Here is a 23,453-nt window from a genome sequence, read left to right on the forward strand (position 1 = left end):
CACAGTATGCTTGTAAAAAGAAACAGAAGCATCCGACTCTTGTTGCAATGCTGGACAGACTGGCGTTATGTTGTTATGGTGTGCCAGGATATTGCATTTTTCCAGCCGGTGTTGCTAAGAGTAAAATCTGTATTTATATCTGAAAGTTAGGTTAAAACTTGGACTGGAAAGTGTTAAACCAAAATGTTTTTTGTTTTTTTTGTGATAGGGGTTTTAAACCCTCTCCACCCTATCGGGTTATTTTTTTTTCTCTTTCTGTTGTTTTCTTTGTTCTGCTGAGGAGATTTCCTTTTGTGATGCTACAGGAAGTGAAAAGAAACCTCCCCAAGATGAGGGAGATTTCCCATCTTAAGCCGGGTATACACGCTTCGAATTTCGGCTGCCTGAAATTCGAAGTGTGGGTGCCGCTGTTGTAATCACCTTCCCGACCAGCATCCCTTGATCAGCTGATCGAAGGAGCATGTCCAAAAATTCTTGGCTGAACAAAGGCAGCAGTCAATAAGTTGCTTGCTCTGTTTGGGTATTCTGACAGAGGCCAGAAGCCGCTGTCAAAATACAATGTAAACAGCGGGAGATTCATCGATCATAGAGGAATCTGTTCTATTTTCTTCCTTCAGCCTGCAGGTTGATAAAGAAAATAGAAGCGTTTAAACCCAGCTTTAGACAGTTCTCACCAAAAAGTCTGTCCCCGCTGGAAGATGCCACCGCACCAGTTACTCTAACAAAAATTTAGGATTTCCCCTTACTCTCTTGTCTCCATGACCCCTAATTGTTACCAATAGGAATACTCTCAGGTTCGGATTGAACCCGGGTCTAAACCTGAGCTCCTCCGGACCTGGAAGGGACATGGGACCACCTGCCCAATCAGCTGCAAGCTGGGGCATTTCCCATTCCGCAACTGCACATAAACAAAGGGGTGGGGTGCTTGTGGTAACATCGTTAACTCTATGGCCGCACAGCCATATTAAATCATTGTCATTGACATCACTGCATCCCGCCCCTTTGCTTACTTGAAGCTGCAGGCAGGGAATTCCTCAGCCGCAGGTGAATGAGTGGCAGCGAAAAGAGCTTCCTTCTGGATTCTGAGGAGCTCAGGTTTGGTCTGGCCCTAAGCTCATCCCTAGTCACCAGGATAAATAGATTAAGTGTGATTTGTGCAGCGCTAAATGTGAAAAATTAAGTAAAAATAAATAAATATCCCTATCTGAACATATGTAATTATCACAATATAAGTAGTACTCCGTGTATATATAATGCAAACCTTAATACAGTGGTGGTGATAAATCTCTAATTAAATAACCACAGTGTAAAAAAATTCCTTATCGAGGATAAATAGATTGGTGCATCTGCCCAGTGGAATTCAAGTAGATTCCATCACACTCCAGACCGGATATAACCCAAGATAATGGGTGGGTGCTGAGATGACAGCAGATGTCTCTGCCGATCAGTATCACATAGTAGAAAAGTCACTCGCACTCCAATGAGAATTTCAGTCTGTGTTCTTTGTTGACAAAAGAATTGTCACATCGTACAGGCATGAGTAAAAACTTGGCAGAGGGTCCAACTCTGCAACACTCTATCCAAAACTAAAAAGTTTTGCTTTTAAATACACTTAAAAGGATTTCTATAGGAATGGTTCAAATGTAACCCCACCCTCCCTCTTTCGATTATGTCCATGAATTCATTTTTTATTTCACCTTATTATTTTATTATTATATCAAGAAACAGATTTTTATAACTTCCTGTGACGTCATTAAGGCTTGTAAATTCTTACTGCTGGAAGCCTAGTTCCTATTGACATAGACACGCTCTCAGAACTACATTTCCCAAGAGTCTTTCCCCAACATACAGTGTGTGAGTAGACTCTTTGTAGTTGAGGCAGCACCACTGTTTTGTTGAGAAAGAAATGTATGAATGCATATTGAGAGGAACAGAGGGGATGGGGGATACATTGGGTTTAAGGAATTTGGAGCACACTGGATTTCTGGCAGATCAGCATTTATTGTTAGGTACTTGTTGCTTTTTAAAGGGATAAAACATGGGGAAATGTGGATGCATTGCAGTTTGTACAGCATATTTTTTTTATTGCCCTGATATACACAGAATATGGAGGAGGTAAGTTAAAGAAGGGAGAGAGCACTTAGGGTGGACACTTACAGTGTGCCAATGTTGACTACTAAAAGCAGACTACCGCTCAATAAGTAGACAGGATGTGGGGCAATGTGGCCGGGAATGCAAGGCTCTGAAGTGGTTGTGTCATCCTTTAAGCACCCATTTATACAGCCAAACAGAACATTACATTTTCTACAACTGTCTGAACTCCATATTTAGTGGTTTGGCTTTACTTTCCACAAAATTGATGACTATAAAAAAATTCTCCTCTATGGAAGCTGTCTCAAAGTGACAAATATAAAAGATGAAAAGCTGCTGTGCTAATAGTATAAGAGCACAGAGTTGAGGAGGAAGTTTTTACTGCGAGTGGAGGAGCAAACGTTCACTGTGATTGCGATCCGGGATTGTTATGCCCGTCTCTGAATATGGAAGTCTTGTGAGTGCGGTGTGTTTCACAGTCACCGGGAGTTTGCGCAGTACAGCTATAAGAAGGAATTATCACTGATGGTTATTTACATCTTGGCACTTTGGCACAATTTTTTTTGCAGCAATTAATGGTGGACTTTATAATGAACAATTTGCACTTACGGTAATCTCTACTGGAGATATTACAATGAGAGACACGTTTTACTATGAGAATGTATTAATTATATTGGTTATATGTGATTTATTTAATATCTAGCACTTTATGATTCACGTATTATGATTATTGATTAGCGCAGTGCATCTGTTCGATTTCATTTCCACAAAATTACCAGTCTAAATATGACATTTAATAAAACAACAACAAAAAATATAAATGAAGTATATGTGTAAACACACCTAAACTTACCTTATTTTTACGGACTCGTTTTCATACTGCTTCACAAGTTCATCTATGTTCTTGCATATTTGTGCAACAAATGGAGCGACAGTTAAACCCAGCGATTTTCCAAAATAAGGCAAGGAGGATGTGACCAGGGCCACCCAGGGTGGGTGCATTCCATAGCCATACTCAGGGCGCAGCGCTCTTACAACAGCAGAGACAAACAAGCCTTGGGACGTGATTGCATGGGACTGTACATACTGCATAGCATTTATAGACTGCTGGAAATTTACCCCCCGATGCCATTCCTTCGAGAGGTCCACTGGTGAGTCTTGGTCTTCTTGAAGTTGACGTAGGTGATGTTCAAGAACAATCAGAACCTGGAGCAGTTTCAGAAGCTCAATTTGAAGAGGATGTTCACTCCAAATCTGGTCCTGACCAAAATTAATGACACTCTCTTCAAACAAGCCTTCGTCTCCTAGGTCTCTGTTTCCACCAAGTGACAACAGTTCATATTTCTTCTGACTCGTGTACATAGAAGCAGACAAAGACAGAAGGACAAACTCTTGGACTTTGCACCTCTCAAGCAGGCTATAGATGAAGTTAACATTTTTACCATCTGAGTTCTTGGCCACTGTGGCCAGCTGAGACATCATCCTAATAAGAACTTCCACACTCTTTACTTGTACATCCCTATTGCCAAGGACATCCCTATGACTGACTTTGAGGTAACAAGGGTAATAGGAACGTAGGAAGCTTAGGCAGAGGTACGTTAACAGTTCAATAAGCAAAGAATGAGGACACATTGATGGGGACTGCGTCTGAAGCTTGCCATAAAAGCTTTGTCCAACTAGGGCCTCCTGATGGCGTGCAAGAAGGTTGTAAATTAAGTTGAGGTGTGCGGTGGAGCTGGTGTCCATGCTGGTACTAGCTACAGCTTCAATGAACTCCTTTGGATTGGTTTTGAGAACAGCTTCCAAAACAGAGAAGGCATACAAGACCCTCTTGGAGTCATAGGGTTGCAAGTAGAGGAGGATATGTTTGAACAAGGCCTCAATCATCTCCTCTTTCTCTTTTTGCTGTTTCAGAAGTTTGGTGCTTCTGATTGCCTGAAGCTCCACTTCTGCTTCATCATCACTAGAGAGAGATTCTGAGGTCTGTGTCGCATCAGACTCGGTACGTACCAAGTTTAACAATGCATTAGGTCTAGCTGCATTCATAGATGTCATGTTTGGCTGCCCGGGAGGCCTAGAAAAACCTTGGCCATCAATGTTGTCACTGCATGCTTGGTCATTACTGATGTCTACAGAGCTAGGGGTGAATAAAGAGGAGTTCTCACTAGCGCTTTGCCCAATGCTGGTGTCTGCAGATTCTGTGTGTTCACTGTCCTGCTGGTCGTTGTCCCCACAAAATGGAGGCTCAGTGTTATCTGGGACCCATTCGTTCTTTATCTTTTCCGGATCCTTCTCAACCTCAGCCCAAATGGCCTCTCTGTCAACCGTGTTAAATTGGGGGAAGTTTTCTTCAGAATTACTCTCTGGAATTTCCTGAATTCCTACGGCATCCTTCAATGAAGATCTTTTCCTTCTGCACCAGTAGCTGATTTCTTCTACAGGTAAAGTAAAAGATAAATGAAAGTATTGTTTGGCGCATGTATCTTAATTTAGACATCCATTAAAGACCATTCTGTGTGTTCAAAAAGGTCCCGGTTCACTAGAATTAGGATTATTAAGTAAACATTTGTCTACAAATCTCCCTGCTTCTTTCATTTTTTGGGGTCTGTGCTTCCCACACCTCTCCTGCTGCTTCCTTACTATTACTCCACCAGTCATCAGATTACCAGTCATTAGTGGGCCGCACTGACATAAGGAAGCAAAGCCCTGCCTCTAGCAAGGTGGCACCCCAAGGAATGGTAAGTCAGTAATGGGGAAAGATCCGCTACAGGAGAGACCAATACTAGCTACTAGTCCTTAACCCTCTGCTTGCACTTCCTATGGGAGAGCTGTACTCATGGTGGCCTCCAGAGTACAACTCTCTTACAGACATGAATAGGGCAGCTGCACACATGTGCACTAAGAAGAGGAGCCGATAGAGACATTTTGTGAATGACAGTGAAAATCAGTGGAACGGGGAGGAAGTCCAGTATGTAATCAGGCAGGGTACACTCAAATGGGTTGCGGGGGACTCATTAAAAGATAACCTGTACTAAAAGTACAGTCCATCAAGCCAGTGGTTCTCAACCTGTGTAACCTCAGGACCCACATTTGTCCTCAGTCATTAAGTCATGACCCAAGTCTCACAGCACTGGAATGTATGGCACTGCGGTACCGTGCGTTCCAGTGTGGGTGATCGAACTGTGGGTGGGAGGTGCGTTGGGGTGCCATTCAAATGAATGGCAATGCAACACACCTCGCACACCAGCATAAGCTGTTGGTGCGATTGCATGGTAATGTGTGTTAATCGCACAGGACTGTGCAATTAACGCACTGTACTAGTGTGAACAGGCCCTCAAAAACACTAACAGACACACACAATCACAGAGCCAATCTCACAGACACACTCCCAAAAAAATAACATGTTTGTTCTTTTTTTAAGATCCACCCAGTCTCCCTACCTTACAAGAACTGGAGTGGATCCTCCAGTGTGGGCAGCTGTGCTGCGACAGAGCTCCATTCATATGTACAGCTCACTCACGTGCCCTATAGAGGTGCCGGAAGCCAGAATGTAGTGTCACGCTGGCCAAGGCACCTCTACAGGACACGTGAGTGAGCTGTAAGCAATGCACGAATGGATGGAGCTCCTTCACGGTCATAGCTTCATCCCACCACACCTCAAGCTGAAGACTCTCACCTAGAAAAGTGGAAGGCACGCGGTGACCCACTGAACACGGAGTCACGACCCACTTTTGGGTCACGACCCACCAGTTGAGAACCAAGGCTTTAGGCAAATACAATTTAAAAGAAAAGTAATACTTGCTGAATTAATGCCATCAAAAACCTCGACAGGGCTGGCAGCTGTATAATATACCTGAGGAGTTCTTCTGCTTAATGCAATAGATAGATGTTCTCTGTGTCTTTGGATGGAGCAGCAACAATAATATGGGTTCCAGAATCCGAGCAACGTCATTCAAAGAGAGGGCCCGAACCAGCCAGCCCTGAGCGGCTGCGCCGATAGCTCCGTCAGCGCAGTTCAAGCTGTCGAGGACGACAAACAGGGACCTGCAGAGCAGAACAAATGTAATTAACAAATAAAGGTGGCTACAGCCCAAATCACCTACTGCTGGCTCATTCATTATTTTTTATATGCAAATTTCCATTTCCTTCCAAAAATGCTACTTCCCTGTCTGTGATATGAGCTCCCTGGCTTCAATGCTTTCTGACACGAAACAGGTTTGCTAGTCAGGAGTTTGGATTTCAGTTCCTGAGTTTACTTGCTGAATGCTGGTTCAGAGGTCAGTCATATAAAAAGTCCTGAAGCCAAAGACAGCCAGGTACCTAGTATTACTTAGAAAGGAGGGCAGCAATGGCACACTGTATACTTTTATAAATATTGCTTCCAATAAACAATGTGAAATTCAGATCTGTGGCAAAACGAGTCTGGCAAATGTGACTCGCCATCCTTTATTTGTAATATATCATAGAAACACTGATGAAAAACAAATGGTAGTCATAAAGAAAAAGAGGCCTAGACATTCAGACTAAAACATAGGCCTCCAGAATTGGATTCTTAAAAACAAGTAATGATCTTATTTGCATTTTCCTCACCTGTCAAAGGATCGGTTGTGAGAAGTGACACGGCTGCCTTGTATTTCTCTTGTCAGATGCCAGATTACTGAGAATCGGAACAGAGCTTCCAACCTGATCACCTGAGGAGAAAGATGGAAAAGATTAAAACTTGCACCCCAAGTGTTAGTACACCAATATTCTATGGCCTCACATGTTAGTAGAGGCAGGGTGCCATTGTACATGGAACTTGTGTCAGTGTGCCATTCTTTTAGGATCCCAAGTATCAGTGTGTCCTCGTTTATGGATTTCAAGTGCCAGTGTGCTATTGTTCTTGAATCCCCAGTGTTCGTTTACCATTGTTCTGGGATCCCAAAAGTTGATGTGCTATTGTTTTGGGATTTCCAATGTCCGCGTGTCATTGTTATGGGATCTCCAGGGTCAGTGTACAAATGTTCTGGGGTCTCAAGTGTCAGTGTGTCATGGATCTTAAGGGCCTGTTCACATGATATCAGGTCCTGATCAGGTGCAGATCTGCAGACGCGGTGCTACTGATGCAGTGCGTTTTGGCTGCGTTTTTGATGCGTTCCAGTTTAAAAAAAAAAAACAATTATTTTTTTTGCTGGAGTGGGGCTGTCAGTATGTTAGCTGCAGTGCAGTGCGTTTTTGACGCGTTTTGCGTTTCCGGTCCGTTTCCTGACCGTACAAAATGTGACATGCAGTATTTTTTCTGTTGTAACTTGAACGGACTGCGCACGTGAGAACTGGAGCCCATAAAACACATAGGGATACATTGGGATGCATTTTTAGCGCAGGAGCGTACAGATCAGGTCAGCACAGAAAACGGACGTCGTGTGAACAGGCCCTAAGTGTCAGTGTGCCATTGTTCTGGGATCCCAGTGTCCGTGTGCCATTGTTCCGGGATCCCCATCTTCTGTCTGCCATTGTTCCAAGAATCCAAGGTTCAGGGTGTCATTGTTCCAGGATCCCCAAACTTAGTATGCCATTGATCTGGGATCCCCAGTTTCAGTGTGCCACTGTCTTGAGTTTTTAGTATTGGGGCCTGTAAAAAGCAGAGTTTTACCTTATCATTGTCTAGCAGGGTCTGGCAGATGATCTCCTCGCATATGTTTGCGGATGGGGCCAGGCAATGCAGTCGGTAGAAAAGCTCCACACAGGTGATATGGTGCTCTCTTGTCTCCATGTTCAGTTGATTCCACAGGACATGAGCCACTCTCTGCCAAGAGAACACGGTTATATTATCTCACTAAATAGCAACTGTGAAAAATGTAGGGTTTAAAATGGCATGTCATCCTCTCCTGCACACATTTAAGGAGCACATAAAAATAATAGGATTCCTCTGTACAAATAATAAAACATTTCAACACATAACCTACAGACTGAGGGTTAAAGAGTCCCAATTGAGGACATATCTGGATATGCAGTCTTTATAATCAATAAGTGAATATAATTGTTCAGGTTTACTTATAAAAAAGCCACACATACCCCTTTACTAAACTTTATTTATCTGAAACTGACACTTCATTTTGAGTGATAAGGTGCCCATACACTGCTCGATTCTCGTACGAGAATCGCGGGAAATCCCGCGATCGTACGAGAATCGAACAGTGTGAACGAAGACGTGCGACCGTTTCTACTGTACGGTCGCACGTCTTTTGTCTAAGGAGCATGTTGTATAACCAGCCGAGAATCGTACGATTTTCGGCTGGTTAGAACGGTGCTCGGGAGACAAATGCCGAACGGGCCGGTGTGCGCACGCGCACGCTCAGCATTGCGGTCATCACAAGCCCGCCCCTCAGGGGGGCGGGCTTGCGATGATCGAGAGTGCGATCTGCCTGTCCAAGATGGGCAGATCGTACGTTTTTTTAATCACTTTACAACCATCGCAAGACTAAGGTCTTGCGATGGTTGTACAGTGTATGGCCACCTTTAGCAGTCAGTAGTCACCAGAAGTTGAGCAATTGCTGACCAGCCAACTACCTTCCTTCACACTCTGTCTCCCAAGTCCTAAGTGTGCACAACATGCTCAAATACCAGCATCATGTATTTAAGATAGATGTAAACAATTACAGGGCTCTGTATTTGACCTCATTATAAACCCTCAATGGTAGGGGGCTTCATGTAAGGGCAGGCACAACTGTCAGGTGACCTCTGACCCCTAAATAAACTATATGGCCAAGAGTTTGTGGACACATTGACTATCACACTTATATGAGCTTGTTGGACATCCTGTTCCAAAACCAAGATCATTAACATGGATTTAGTCCTCCCTGTCTCTTCAGCCAAAAGATCATTTGTGAGGTCAGCTACTGATGTTGGATGAGAAGACCTGGCTCACAATGGGGTTTCCAAAACATTCCAATGCTGTTCAGTAGGGTTCAGGGCTCTTTGTAGGCCACTTAAGTTACTCCATACCAAACCATATCTTTGTGGAGCTGGTTTTGTACACAGGAACACATGTCTTTGCATGCTATAGTGTAACAGTAACCTTTAGTGGAAACACCTCAACTCAATAATTTAGAGTGGTGTCAAAATATCTGTAGGGCACCTGTATGTGTAAGAAGGCTAGCTGCAGTGAAACTGTGGATTAGACATCTGCCCCAAACTAGCTAGATATTGTAAAGGCAGCCTTTTGAGTATGCTGAACCAATATGAACCGGGATGCAACATATGTCCAAGAAGTAGTGATGCTGCATAGCCACAAAACTATAAAAATGTCCACCACCGCTTTCTCTACGTGACATATTTCTATTGAATTTATCAGTAGAAAAGCAAACAACCCTTTAAATGAAAGAATATTGGGAGGCCGTCCTAATACCCAAGTGTACTCACCATTGTTCATTATGTAAAAAACCAGCAATGCTTCTAGGGTCAACTTTTCCCACATGTGAAAAACTAATATCCACATATTTTTTAACAAAAAAAACAACACGATATCAGAACGCCTTTTACCGATACGTGTACTTTTTTTAATAAACTGAACTTTTAATCGTTAGACACAGTCACTGCTACATGAACTGACAAAATTATTTAAATATACAGTGGTACCTCGGTTCACGAACTAAATTCGTTCCGAAACGATTTGGTCGTGAACCAAATCAAACTGTGATCAGGCCGCGATCTCGACTAGAGGAAGCCATGCCCATGTGTCAGAGCAATGAAAATGGCTGCCGTTGTGTTCGTCACCCGAAGCGGAGTTCGCGAACGGAAGCAAAATTTTGCCAAACTTCCTGTTCGCGAACCAAATTGTTTGCGAACAGAAGCGTTCGTGAACCGAGGTACCACTGTATAATCAAAGTGCTGCAACTGTTTGCAGAACAAGGTCATGCCAAGTCCATTATTTCTTAACCAACTGACATCTGAATAGTGAGAAACTTACGGGGTAGAAATCAGTCTTCTCAGCTATGAGTTTGAGAACTCCTGGTGAGATGGGTGGAATGGTGACCATCTGTAGCTTTCCAAAGACTGCATTGTACCCGGACGTCTTGGAGCGTTTCATCCGGTCTTCCATGACGAGAGACAGAGACTGTGAATGATTAACTACCTCCAGCAGAGTGGAAATAGCAACGTTCTGTATATAACAATCCTTCACGCAGCAGCACACGGTCATCAGAGACTTGAACCACAGAGGGAAGCCAGCGTCACCTGAACCCGGAGCAAACAGGAGTCAATGAGAACTGGTGGACACATTCTGAAGTACATTTATATGCAACTGATAAGAGTTTCCACTCAGCATGGAATTGATCCCACCCAGCACTCAATATTAGGGGTTTATTTGGACATCACTCTACCTTAGGTACACCTGAAAGATGACATCCTTGTGTACAAGCCCCCCCCCCCTTGTGTACAAGCCCAACCCCTTTTGTACAAGCTCCATCCCTTATTTTCCAGCTCTGCCCCCTTTACCATGTGAAAATCCTTAGTAAGAACTAATGCTAGAATACACCACTGGACACAGCATGGGGTCAGCTTTAGATACATAGCTATTTTTAACTGTACTGTGCATATAGGCGGAGGCAGTAAGCAGCATCAGTACATCTTTATGATCGTGGGAGCGCGCATAAAAGGGTGGCTCTAGGGGACCATGCTAGGGGACAGGAGCCATCCTAGAACTAGAAGGTGGGGCCAGCACTTAAGGGAATTAATTTGGTGCTTGGCTTCCAGCTACATCCACCCCACCACAAATTTGTTGCAAATAACTTACTGCAGGGGTAGGCAACCTGGGCACTCTTGGAACTACCAGTCCCATGAGGCATTGCAAAACTCTGAAAGCCACAGGAATTACTGCAATTTGTATTATCATCACAGCCTACCCCCTGCCCTATTCAATCGCCCGGTATTTGTTCAGTCTGGAGTTCAGAGGTGGCTAGAGGAGGGAAATGCAGGGCAGAGTTAACAGGTTTGCTTTAATGCCCCCCCACCACCGTACCCAGCAGTACATAGCCACATTACTACTTCCATCTTGAAAGACGCAGTACTTAGTGATTGGCCCTGAGCTGTCACATGGGGTGGGCAGAGAGCCCCCAACCCTGTTTAAGCTCCGATTAGAGCTACAGCCAAGAGTACACAGGGCTTCCTGTTCTCGCTTTCGAGGGCTGAATGGGGCAATGGGGAGTGAAAGGAAGATAAATATATTTTGCTGGGGAGGGGAGTATTAAAATGAACCTGTTGTATTACCCTGCAAGTGCATAACACCAGTTCAATATAAGATTGTATTTTGTTCACACAACCACCACATACCCAAATTTCGCTAGTGGGAAGTGGCGATCTTTTTAAAGCCACCCCAGACATTTACCTGTGGACTTAGTTACTCTCCTTACAGTTATTCTACTCCTTTAAGGTCGCAGTGATCCCTATTTTGTAACATTTTTATAAAAAAGATCCCTGTCCATAGTGTAGGTAGGATAGGGCCCAGCTGAGGACATTCTGCCTATTCCTACCCCAACCTTCCCCGCAGCCAGGCAGCAACACATACCAGGTACTTGGAAGAGAGTCGAGTACAGCTGTTCGGTTTCCTCCTCAGACAGGTAGACGGGGAAGGTAGCGCAGTCCAGCAGGAAGTGGCAGGCAGCGGCAAAGGCCTCCCGGCAGTCCTCGGACATGTCCCCCATGTTCTTGATGATGCGGTCGATGTCCCACTCTTGCTCGGCCCCCAAATTTATTTTCTTTCTGGGGGAGCCAGACAGGGAATATTCCACCTTATCGCTTTTCTGTTTAGACACTGACGGCCACGGGGTGAAGAATTCCGCCAGCATCTGCTTGAACTGCGGTGCCGTCATCTGCTTCTGCTCCCACGTCCCCCTTTTCTTCACATCTTCCTGCTTCTCTGGGGTCAACTGGGTGCCATTTTTCTCAGTCTGCAGCTGAATCCCGAACAGATGTTTGCTGGCAAAGTTGGCTATGAGATCTTGTATGCAGTGCAGTGTCTTCTGAACGTTGCCACCCTTTTTCCAGACATCCCCCTTTTCTGGGCACACCCTGGGCATACGCAGGTACGCGGCGAGCTCCGGGGAGGAGGCACTAAGGCCAATGCCGCTGTCTTCAGATTTCAGAGGAGGGTAGACAGGATCCTCTTCTGCTATCTCCACCTCTGCGTCCCCATTCTGTTTCAACTTCACAGATTCCTTCGATGGACTCTGGAAAAATACATTGTAGCAATGGTTACAGCATGGACTAAGGAGACACAATTAAAGGGGCACTAACCTCAAAAACAGAGGCATTAGATGCAACATGGACAAAGATGACCAAAAATAAATGGGCACTAACTTCAAAAAAGAAATGAAGGTGAAGGCTCTAGGACGGACATCCTTTCCTAGTAAATTAATGACCAGGAAGAAGAATGCAGCCAGTGAGGACTCAAAAACCCGACCTTCAGTTCTTTTGTGTTTTTTTCAGGTCAGTGACTAGGTAATGGAACCCAAGGTTAGGACAACAGCTTGCATCAGGTTCCCTTCAAAGTGTAACTGTACATTTACTGGTAATCTCTTGACACCCCCTTTATTTTTGATGACCTCTTCTGATGAAAGAAATTAGTAAATTAGTAAGTAAACTATGTAGCTCCGCATGGAGGTACGACCCTCTGGTGATGGAGTTGGAGGAAGATATCAATGGACTACAAGCAGGGTGACGTCACCATATTTGTAGTCTCTTTAGATCTACTCTTGGCAGATGGCAGAGTTTTTTTAATTCACACACCCTGTGAATGGTTCTGTGGATGAATGATGGAAGCCACAACCAGCTGTGCCAATTTAAAAAATACACAGGAGCCTGCGGGGAGGAGCATGCCACGATACAGGTAACTAGGGGGCGGGTTGAGCACGGGGACTCTGGAATGGCGCCAAGTTCCATGTTGTACCCTACATAAGGCGATAAGATGAAACATTAAAGGTGCAATGAGCACATTTGCATATGAATTGACGTGACTATATTTCTGGATTAACCTATAATTTTGCCATGCGGCATTACTTTATACAGTCCTGTCAGGACAGGGTTTTAGGGCTCCTCTGCAAACAGTGTATGTGTCAGGAGAGAGAGGGACAGGTACACTTTAAAGAGAACTACTATAGATAGAAATGAATTGCTACTTTATAGAGGGGATCCAACCTTTCCTCGCCCCCCCCCCCCCCCTTGTGAAGGAGATAATAAAAAAAACCTTCCTTCAAAACACTATGCATAACAAAGCTTTGTGCACACTGCCCTTGTCATCTGGTTTATCTTACTCTCACCAGCTGACACATCAACATGATTAACCAGCTGCTATTCCACACAAAGCCTATAGGGGGCAGCAAGTGACATTTAGCCAAGTGGTTCTCGACCTGTGTAACCTCAAGACCCACATTTGTCCTTGGTCATTAAGTCGTGACCCAAGTTGCACGGCAATGGAACGCAGTGTGGGCTGCTGTGCTGTGACGGAGCTCCATCCATATGTGCATCCACTTGTACAGCTTCCTTGCATGCCCTGTAGAGGTGCCAGGAGCCAGATTGTCACATTGACATGTCACTACAGTCCAGGCACCTTTACAGGATACGCGAGTGAGCTGTAAGCAAGGCAGGCATGGATGGAGCTCCTTAGCGGCCATACCCCCAGCCCACCCCACCTCAAGCTGACACTTGGCAACGAGCAGCATATTTTGAATAGCTGCTTGGCGTGAGAACTGACAGTCCTGTGCTAGGGGGAGGCTGAGGAACCGCTCGCCTAGAAAAGTGGAAGGCACACGGCGACCCACTGAACACGGGGTTTGTGACCCACTTTTGGGTCACGGCCCACCAGTTGAGAACCAAGGATTTAGCCAATGCACAAGTGTATGGATGCCATGTGTCATTACAAGGCCTATTAGACAATATTCACACAATTATAACATATAAACTCTAACATATACTTTGCACAAAGCTCACAAATGCATAAAAGGGATAAAAAAAAGTATTTTTTAGCATTTTTTTAAATCGTGCATTAGAAAAGGCATTAAATTTATTATGCAGGCAGTCCCCATGTTACGAACAAGGTTCTGTAGGTTTTTTCTTACGTTGAATTTGTATGGAAGTTGGAACAGGTAAATTTTTTAAATGTAACTCCAGCCAAAGTTTTTTTGTTTTGGAGGAATGAACGTTTTGACTCTAGCATGCAATGCAAGGATAAAGCCGTTCTACCTTCTTAGACCCAATACCCCATGGGGACCGCGGTGCTCAGCACGAGTCTCTGCCGGACCCAATCAACAAAATGAAGTGGAAAAGAGCTGCCACTTGTAAAAATCCTCTTAATGACGTCTCTTTATTGAAAAGGCATAAAAGCATCTAAAAAGATTGCTAACATGTTTCAGTCCACCAAGGGACCTAAAAGGAGAACTATGGGGTTAAGGCTTTTCCCCATAGTTCTCCTTAGGGTAACGGGAGGACACAAACTAGCGTCCTCCCGTCACCCTAAGTTCAGTATACCGCGAGCTACAGCTCGCGGTATACTGAGACACCGCAGCCGGGACGGATCCCGACAATTATGTCTGGATCCGCCTAGCTGCGTGAGTGACAGCTGGCTCTGCATATCTAGAGGCAGAGCCAGCTGTACCCGCCCCCTCCCCCGTCCGTTCCGCCAGTCAGCGCTGGCGGATAGGAGCGGGGAATCCAGCCACTCCCCTGTCACAGCAGAGAGCTGTGACAGGATCGAGAAGTGAGCCGACCTGTGACAGTCTCATTGTCACAGGTAGGCTAGAACTATGAGGTGAGTGAAAAGCACTCACCTCATAGTTCTCCTTTAATGACAGCCAACATGTTAGCAATCTTTGTAGCTGCTTTTATGCCTTTTCAATAAACAGTTGTCACTCCAGGACAGGAAGTGTGTTACTGGCAGGATCACCAGGTGAAAATAAAGGGAAAAAGCCTGAAAAAACAAAGAACAAATGCAGCCACCGCATCGAAGGACTGGTCAGTTGCAATAGGTTACATTTTTGGTTTTGGGTTTACATACACTTTGATAGAAGCCACATGCTGCTCTGAGCTGCACTGTGTTTGAATGCTGTCTTTTCAATGCATGAACATGTCTATTGAAATGAATGGGCTGCCAATGCATCCTAATGCAACTGGACGGTACCTTTTTGTGTAATGCAATGTGTGTTGCAGTGTATAACAATACAGGTGTATTGACTGAGTGCATTGGGGTGGCACCTAAAATGAATGGCACCACACTAACGCATGTTATATGCAACACCTCACTTTCCTGCGAACCATCGGCCTACATAGGCCCTATTTAAATTGTCCCACTAAATGGGACTAAACTGGCCGTCCTCATAAAAGTATAAAAATATACACACTCTTTAAAATAGAGTTCAGTTTAATCATTCGTATATTTATTATATAGTACATGAACTAAATGTTGATGACTGAAAGAAGAAAAAAAAAGTGGCTGTGACCTCTAAGCAGCACTCATGTGTAAAGTGTATAGAAGCAGCTTACAGCATCCGGACTCATGGACTCCATATCCAGGTAAGCGGGGGGCATCTGCACTTTGCTGAGCACCTTGAAGCAAGTCTTCAGAGCCTGCGTGAGCTCTGGGAGGCTGAGACTGTCCATGTTCTCGGAGAGGGACTGTGCCATGTAACTGATCATCTGCGGCAGGTACTGCGTCTGCACTTCGGAATACAGTTCCTGAAACAAGGGAGAACAAGGTTTCAGCTTTTTGACTGTGACAGGTCCCCTTCATAGAGAAACCAAGCAAAAATCTGATTATAGCTCTCTAGTAAAGAACTGCCATTGTCAATATATTCAAGTCAACCAGGAAGATGGTTTTTAAACACATTTTTAGATTGTTAATGAATAAATGTAATAAACGTGACATTTAGAGGAAACTTCGGGACTGTTTGTTTACACCTGCCGTGCAGCATTGGGGGTCCCCAGTTTAAATCCCGGTAGGGACACTATCTGCATGGAGTCTGCATGGTCTCCCTGTGCTCGTGTAGGTTTCTCCTGGGAACTCCGATTTCTTCCCACACTCCAAAGATATGCTGGAAGGTTAATTGGCTCCTGTCTAAATCAGCCCTGTATGTATGTGAGATAGGGACCTTAGGTTGTAAGCTCCTTGAGGGTAGGGACTGATGTGAATGTGCATTACGTAAAATGCTGTGTAAATTGACGGGGCTATATAAATACCTGTAATAAATAAATACATATATACATACGTACAGATACAACTGGTTTTCTTTCAGTGCTAAGAAGAATAAAGTGACTGCCATTGCTGATCTACTTCTGGAAATGCTCTCTGCCAGGCTGTGATGCTGACCCACTAGCTGTCACTGACTTGGAACAAGTTTGCTGCTCAAGAAAGTCCCAGAAAAGTTAAAAGAAATCTTCTCTGTATAATTTACTCTGGGGTCAGTGATTCAATGTATTGGAGCAAGACAGCTACGTGGTCTGCATTTTGAGCACAGATCAGCAATGGCAGCAACCAAGTTTCTCTCAAGACTGCTTTGTGATAAAGAGAGTTCATCTGACACTAAAGATTGATGACAATGATAGCAATAGCTACAATTACTTTTGGGGGTGGGCTGGCCCTCTAAAGTGGACCGGAACTTAAAAATGGAGTTGCTATTTTATAGTGAACATGTAGAAATTTTGAGTGTGCCTAAGCAACATCCTTGAAAAACAGCATTGCACTTCCTGTGCCTTGAGCCTCATTGCAGTATGTCTGCAGCATCAGATCTTAGGCACTGCTGCCTCAGGCCAATAGTTTTAGGAGACAAAGCAGCATCTGCAGTGCAAGGATCACCCAGCTTCTGTAATTGTAACACACAAATACTACACAATAAAGTTGTAATGAGGGGCATGGGCGGAGGTGTCTTGTTATCATGGATTTGTCACTTGTCTAAGCCTTGTTTTCATTAGGGATGTTCAGATACCAGTCATGTACCAGTGCAGATACTTGGCATTTTCATGAGAACTACCAGGGTGCAGTGGTTGCAGCGGGGACCTGGCTCTGGGGCTCCACCACTGTCCTGAAATCATTAGTCTGTATTGTTTTAGAAAAACTGTCACATGACACTAAAAATTTTTTTTATCAGTACTTGTGTTATCGGTGCATCCCTTTATTTATATTTATAAAATCATACATTATAACAGAGATGTACAAATCCCAGGAGCTCCGTGTGCTCCTTACAAATGACAGCTGCCTCCTAACTTTTTAATTTTTCTCTAGTCTTGTCTTGGAGCTGGAAAAGTATGTGTACTTGTACTTGTGCCGAGTACGGTACTTGGTATCTGAACATCCCTAGTTTTGATGATGTGAATATAAATGTTAGGGTGACCATACACTGCTCCAGAGCAGATTTCTCCATCAACACTGCGGCTGTGTTGATCGAAGAATCCCCGCTGTTTGCATTGTATTGTGACAGTGGCCGCCGACCCCTGTCAGAATACCCAAACATAACGGGCAGATCACTGGCTGTCGGCTCTGGTCGTACAAAGCTTTTCCGATCTGCTGCTCCTTCGATTAGCTGATCGAGGGGCTGCTCTCATATGAGGAAGCAAAGCTCTGCCTCTACCAAGATGGCCACCTTCACACAGAGACATAGTGCAGAACAAGGCATGGTAAGCCAGTCCTGGGGAAAAGGTCAGCTGCAGGGAGACCGCAGGCAATACTTATGCCTAATCCCTTGCCCCCTGTCTACGTTTTCTTATGTACAAATTGCACAAATCCCTCTAAGATTTTTCTGGGAAATTTGCCGAAAGATGTTTCGATCTGAATATGCACATTCCAGAAAAAGACAGAGTGTTGGAAAACTGGCAAAACATAAATACATTTAAGGTTTGATTACAATTCCAAAGTTCCCTTACCAGGGGAATAACATCCAACAGAAAGACCAGCAGAGTGCAGATCTCAGACACACAGGGGGGTCGGCCCACGTATCTACTGTCTGTGGAATCCATGTTTTTTCTGCAAAAAGCAATGACGGAAATATTACTCATTGAATGGGAACAGGTCTTTAGGCTTTGTACAAAACTGGACAACAGATATGCAGAGCTGTGAGCCAGAGCACCAAGGGACCTATTTATAGAGGATTCCGCTACCCACTGTCAGCTAAACTATAGTGTTTCCTTCCCACTGTGTCTGCATTGTATTGTACAGATTTCTCCTCTGTAATGACCCCACCCTATATCAATACCCTACAGAGCTCTTCTATGTAATCAGCCTCACCCAGGAACTAATACTCTACAGATCTCTCCTATGCAATGCTCCCACTCTGTACTAATACTTTACAGATCTCTCCTATGCAATTTACAGATCTCTCCTATGCAATGACCCCACTCTGTACTAATACTTTACAGATCTCTCCTATGCAATGACCCCACTCTGTACTAATACTTTACAGATCTCTCCTATGCCATGACCCCACTCTGCACTAATACTTTACAGATCTCTCCTATGTAATGACCCGCACCGCGTACTTATACCCACAGATCTCTCCTATGTAATGACCCCAACCCAATATTAATACTGTACAGATCTCTCTGATGTAATGACCCCAACCCAATATTAATACTGTACAGATCTCTCTGATGTAATGACCCCAACCCAATATTATTACTGTACAGATCTCTCTGATGTAATGAGCCCCACTCTGTATAAATACCCTACAGTTTTATCCGATGTAAAGACCCCACTCTGTATTAATACTCTACAGATCTTTCCTATGTAATCACCCCACTCTGTATTAATACTCTACAGATCTTTCCTATGTAATCACCCCATTCTGTATTAATACCCTACAGATTTTTCCGATGTAATGACCCCACTCTGTATTAATACCCTACAGTTTTCTCCGATGTAATGACCCCACTCTGTATTAATACCCTACAGATTTATTCTATGGTAGATGTACCTGAAGCTCTGCTCAAAGCACACAGTCATATAATCCCACAGGAAGTCTGTGCTGAGAGAAGTGATGAGGAGATTGACCGTCTTCATTATTTCTGAAGCATTCTTGTTTTCTTTAATTGCACTAAAAGACAAAGTGATCAGAATAAAATATTTTCCTTTTAACGAGTGAAGTCATGGAAACAGGCAAACAGTATGAAAAGACAAAGAGCTAAATGTAACGTAGCGGGTAAGTGTATTATCATTGAAGGTACACTTTCCCATCCGCCCTTGCTCTCCTGACTGAAATGACTTAATCCTCACCCTCCAGCTCCTGAGAAACTCTAGTCTTAAGAAATGACCCTATACAACTTTATTAGGGTTTCAAATGGGTGGTAAATACAAAAGTATATGGACACTCCATCAAATTATTGAGTTCAGGTGATTCCAGTGAGGGGTACTATTACTGCAACAGCATACAACGCCATTTATGACAATTTTGCACTTTGAACCCGATGGCAACTAGTGTTACCACAGACACACTCCAAAATTTTGTGGAATGCCTTTTCAGAGGAGAATAGGGTGTTAAAGCAGCATAGGGGAGCCAGCTCCATTTTACAGGCACCCCAACCTTGAAATGATGGCAGATAGCAGAGTAGCTAATGCTTCCCTTGCTATAGGCTGTTTTTTTTTTGTATTCTGACAGCTACTGCCATCAGAATAATAAAAAAAACAATGGATAGCATGGGAATGAATAGCTAGGCTGCTATTGGATATTTCAATTCATTTTTATCACATGGATGAACATCATTTTCACACATGGATGGGCCACCACAGAGTCCAGACCTTAACCCCATTGAGAATCTTTGGGAGGTGCTAGAGAAGACTTTGTGCAGTGGTCTGACTTTCCCATCATCACTACAAGATCTTGATGAAAAATGAATGCAGCTTTGGATGGAAATTAGAGTGTGTGAGTTTTTTTGGTTAGGCAGTGTATAACTAATGCAGCTTAGTGAACTGACCGCTATAGTGGACTGACTGGGAACTGAGCCCAAGATCCAGAGCTGCAAGGCAACCATGCTGAACTCCGGCCAGTAAAAAGGTTTCTAAAAACCACATATACATGTCTTAGCTAATGGTCCTGTGATCTTATGCTGCACCGATTCTTTGAAAGTTTCTGTGCAGTCAGCCAGCCTTGCTGTCAGCCCTCATGTCAATGCCATCCCTATGATTATTGCAGGACCATTTGAGTGACTTGACAAGCTAATGGGCAGCATCCACATCACCAGGATGGGACGTTGGCATTGCCAGGAGTAGCCACCCACTTTGCAGCTCAAAAGATAAGAGGACTGGGACATTGGATGTCATATGACTGTGGATTAAAGGAGAACTATGAGGTGAGTGCTTTTCACTCACCTATTAAATATACTAGCCAGTGGTGTAACTTATAGCTATAGCAGCCCAGGCGGCTGCAATGGGGCCTGGAGGTGAAAAGGGGCCCCGTTAAGTTGTTGAGGCAAATTAAACATAGGACATGTGAAGAGAACACAGAATAATAGAGGAGTGGTTGCAGTTGATGACTCTAATCCCTTGTAAAGTCAACAGTGTAAAGACAACTTCAGATGCATAAGAGGAGTATTTGGGATCTTGGCATCATTACTCGGAGCTCAGAGAGAGGTCGTTAGGGGGGTCCCCATCACATTTTTGCTATGGGGCCCCGTGATCTGTAGTTACGGTCCTAATACTAGCTATAGATTGCCTGGGGGCGGGTGGAGGGGTAGACTTATTTTTCTGGCCAGAGTTCAGCTTCATCCACCACTCTACCCAGTGTAGGATTGCTTGGGGTCTATAGTGTGGTCAGTCCAGGCTGTGCTTTCATTATTTTTCTTCTAATGTACCGGTGCTGTTTTGAATGGAACTGAAGCAGAAATTGAGGGTAAAGCCAACGCTAACAAGAATTCTGATCTTGGCACTTCCCTGCAATTCTATTAATACCTTATGAGCTGGCTGCCAGTCTGGGCATAACTCAGCTTTATATCGGTCCCCAGAGCATCCCGGCAGTACGCATAAAAGGCCCTGATCACTTCCAGGAACAAATCGCCCACCACAGGAGGACCTGATGCAAAAATAGAAAATTCAATTTCATCAGCAATACAGCATGTGACAAATCCAACTAAATGATGAAAGGGACAGACACTCTGTTTTCAGTGGGCCCTGGGTATCTAAACTAGATAATGGCATTTTATATTGCTCTGTGATTTGTATAGTGATGAGGATTAAGGATAAGCTCGGGCGTGTTTGCAGCTCCATGTGCCGAGCCTGCCAGGAAGCTGACAGCACGCAGCGCCAATCACAGGCACTGAGACATTTCCCGATCTCTACAGCTGCGGACCCGGGACATGTCTCAGTGCCTGTGATTGGCGCTGCGCGCTGTCAGCTTCCTGGCGGGCTCGGCACATGGAGCTACGAACACGCCCGAGCTCATCCTTAATGAGGATTCCATGATACAGTGCCCAGGCCTGCACACCGACCACGCTCATGACAAAGAAGTCAAACTCTCACCCATCCTATGTCTCTATACCCCTTCAAAGCCATAATGGCCATCTTGCTTTTTTCATACTACTCTGTCCATATATTGTATTTTCTCCATAACACAGAATCCATTAGGGGAATAGGAGTCCTTATTTGGCTTTGTAAAGGCATCAGCAATTGGAAATTCTGGTGGGGATGTCTCAGGAAGGGGTCACTTGGGCAAACAAGAATCTAGCATGTGATTCAACTTGCTAGCTATCACACAGAGCAAAGTGTCAGTTTTCGGTAGAGATAGTCTTAAAGTCCAGTCAGGAATTCAGAAAACACCAATTACTGTAGGTATGTAAAAATCATGACATCTATTTTTAAAGGCAGCTAGTATAAGTATCTATATCTGACTCGATATCAGCCTCCTGCAATCCCCTGTCCCTTGGAATGCCACCATGCAGATAAGGAAGAGCTAAAAGTTGGAGAGAGCAGATTGTGCAGAAATAACAACTCAGTGTGCTGCTGCTCCCTCAATGTCCAATCCACAGGGGGGGGTTCCTTTAACCAAGCTGTGCTTTTGCAGTTGAGGTTGAGGATCTGGCTCTGGTGTCTATATCACAACAGTTGCTGTATGCAGGGCCGGATTTCCCACAAGGCCAACCAAGGCACGGCCGCAGGGAGCAGCAGGGAGTAGAGGGGCAGCAGGGGTGTGGAATTCCTGAATTCCTATCTCCCAACTCTCGGGACACGCAGTACCGGGCGCCGGGCGAGTAGTTGTTTTCTACATTTAGCCCTGCTTTGGGCAAGCAGAGCTAAATGTACAGCAGGGAAGCCTCCGCTTGTTTTGTACAAGTGATCTCGGTGATGTCGCAGAGATCACTTGTATGCAGCCTGCATTTCTGCCATTCTCCACTGTGGGTGTGTTTGGCGGGTAGGGGGCGTATTGAGGAACTTGGCCTTGGGGCAGCAGAGAGAGTAAATTCGGCCCTGGCTGTATGTACTTCAAAATGTAATTAGCTGTTTGTCTGTAATTAAGCCTTTAGCAAATGTATTTCTATATTCCAAATATTAAGTGAGAGAACAGAAGGATGAGGCCCCCCCCCCAATGTGTGACACACATTAGGAGTAAGTAATGCGCTGAGGAAGCTGTGGAAAGGCAACTCACATTACCTATCTCAGGCTTGTCCAGCAGGCTAATCAGGATTCGGAAAGGCTTCAGATAAACGTGTAGACCTTGTTCAGAATCTGAGTAGAGGATATTCTGGTGTAATATCTGCATAAGTGCCTGAAGTAAAAAACAGAAACATTGAGTTGTTATCACCTTTTATTGATATAGCACCTGCATATTCGGCTTAGTTTTACAACAGAAATTCAGTTTTAAAGCGGAATTTAACTCTTATCTTAAAAATGTCATCAAAGGCACCTTTAGAACTGTTTAGTAATGGCAATCTACAAACAGATACTTCTAGATAATTGCCGGCTTTTTTATTCTTTACATATTTTATTTTTTTTCTTCCCCAGGTTTAGTAGTAGTAGTTTATGCAAAATATGTAAACCAGATTATATCATATTCTAGAATGTCAATCTTTCAGGCACGTTAACAATGTAGTATGTCAATCTTACCTGGACCAAAAAGTCTTTTGAGTATTTGGAGAAAAAACTGGAGACGTATTCTTCTTCTCCGACAGAGGCCTTCAGCTTTGGAGCTACCACTCCACCTTTAATATCGGATCCTACAATGCGGAACACCATATATAAATATCGAATAACACATGTAGTAGGTCCACAGCTTGGCCTTTATCCAGGAAGTCCATACACCGATGATGTAACCCCCCTCAGCCAATCATACACCAGTATACAGTGCCAGATACAGAACATGGTCATACCCCAGAAATCAGGCTGGTCCAAGGGGTAGGCAGAAGAGGCAGCAGCTTTA

The 23,453-nt window shown here is 44.2% G+C and overlaps 1 protein-coding gene across 1 annotated transcript in view; it reads right to left on the reverse strand.

The window, feature by feature from the left end:
- Positions 1-23,453, reverse strand: part of DOPEY2 (dopey family member 2) — an 84,987-nt gene that overhangs the window by 22,288 nt on the left and 39,246 nt on the right. Inside the window, exons 8-19 of the mRNA XM_018561491.1 lie at positions 23,141-23,250; positions 22,688-22,802; positions 20,993-21,113; positions 19,023-19,142; positions 17,977-18,076; positions 15,604-15,795; positions 11,636-12,296; positions 10,040-10,305; positions 7,724-7,876; positions 6,682-6,782; positions 5,945-6,135; positions 2,945-4,526 (exon numbers count right to left, since the gene is read on the reverse strand). Of these exons, the coding sequence (XP_018416993.1) occupies positions 2,945-4,526; positions 5,945-6,135; positions 6,682-6,782; positions 7,724-7,876; positions 10,040-10,305; positions 11,636-12,296; positions 15,604-15,795; positions 17,977-18,076; positions 19,023-19,142; positions 20,993-21,113; positions 22,688-22,802; positions 23,141-23,250 (3,712 nt within the window). The remainder of the gene's footprint in view (positions 1-2,944; positions 4,527-5,944; positions 6,136-6,681; positions 6,783-7,723; positions 7,877-10,039; positions 10,306-11,635; positions 12,297-15,603; positions 15,796-17,976; positions 18,077-19,022; positions 19,143-20,992; positions 21,114-22,687; positions 22,803-23,140; positions 23,251-23,453) is intronic.

Source organism: Nanorana parkeri, unplaced genomic scaffold, assembly GCF_000935625.1.
Source record: "Nanorana parkeri isolate BGI_ZX_2015 unplaced genomic scaffold, ASM93562v1 scaffold527, whole genome shotgun sequence".
Lineage (NCBI taxonomy): Eukaryota > Metazoa > Chordata > Amphibia > Anura > Dicroglossidae > Nanorana > Nanorana parkeri.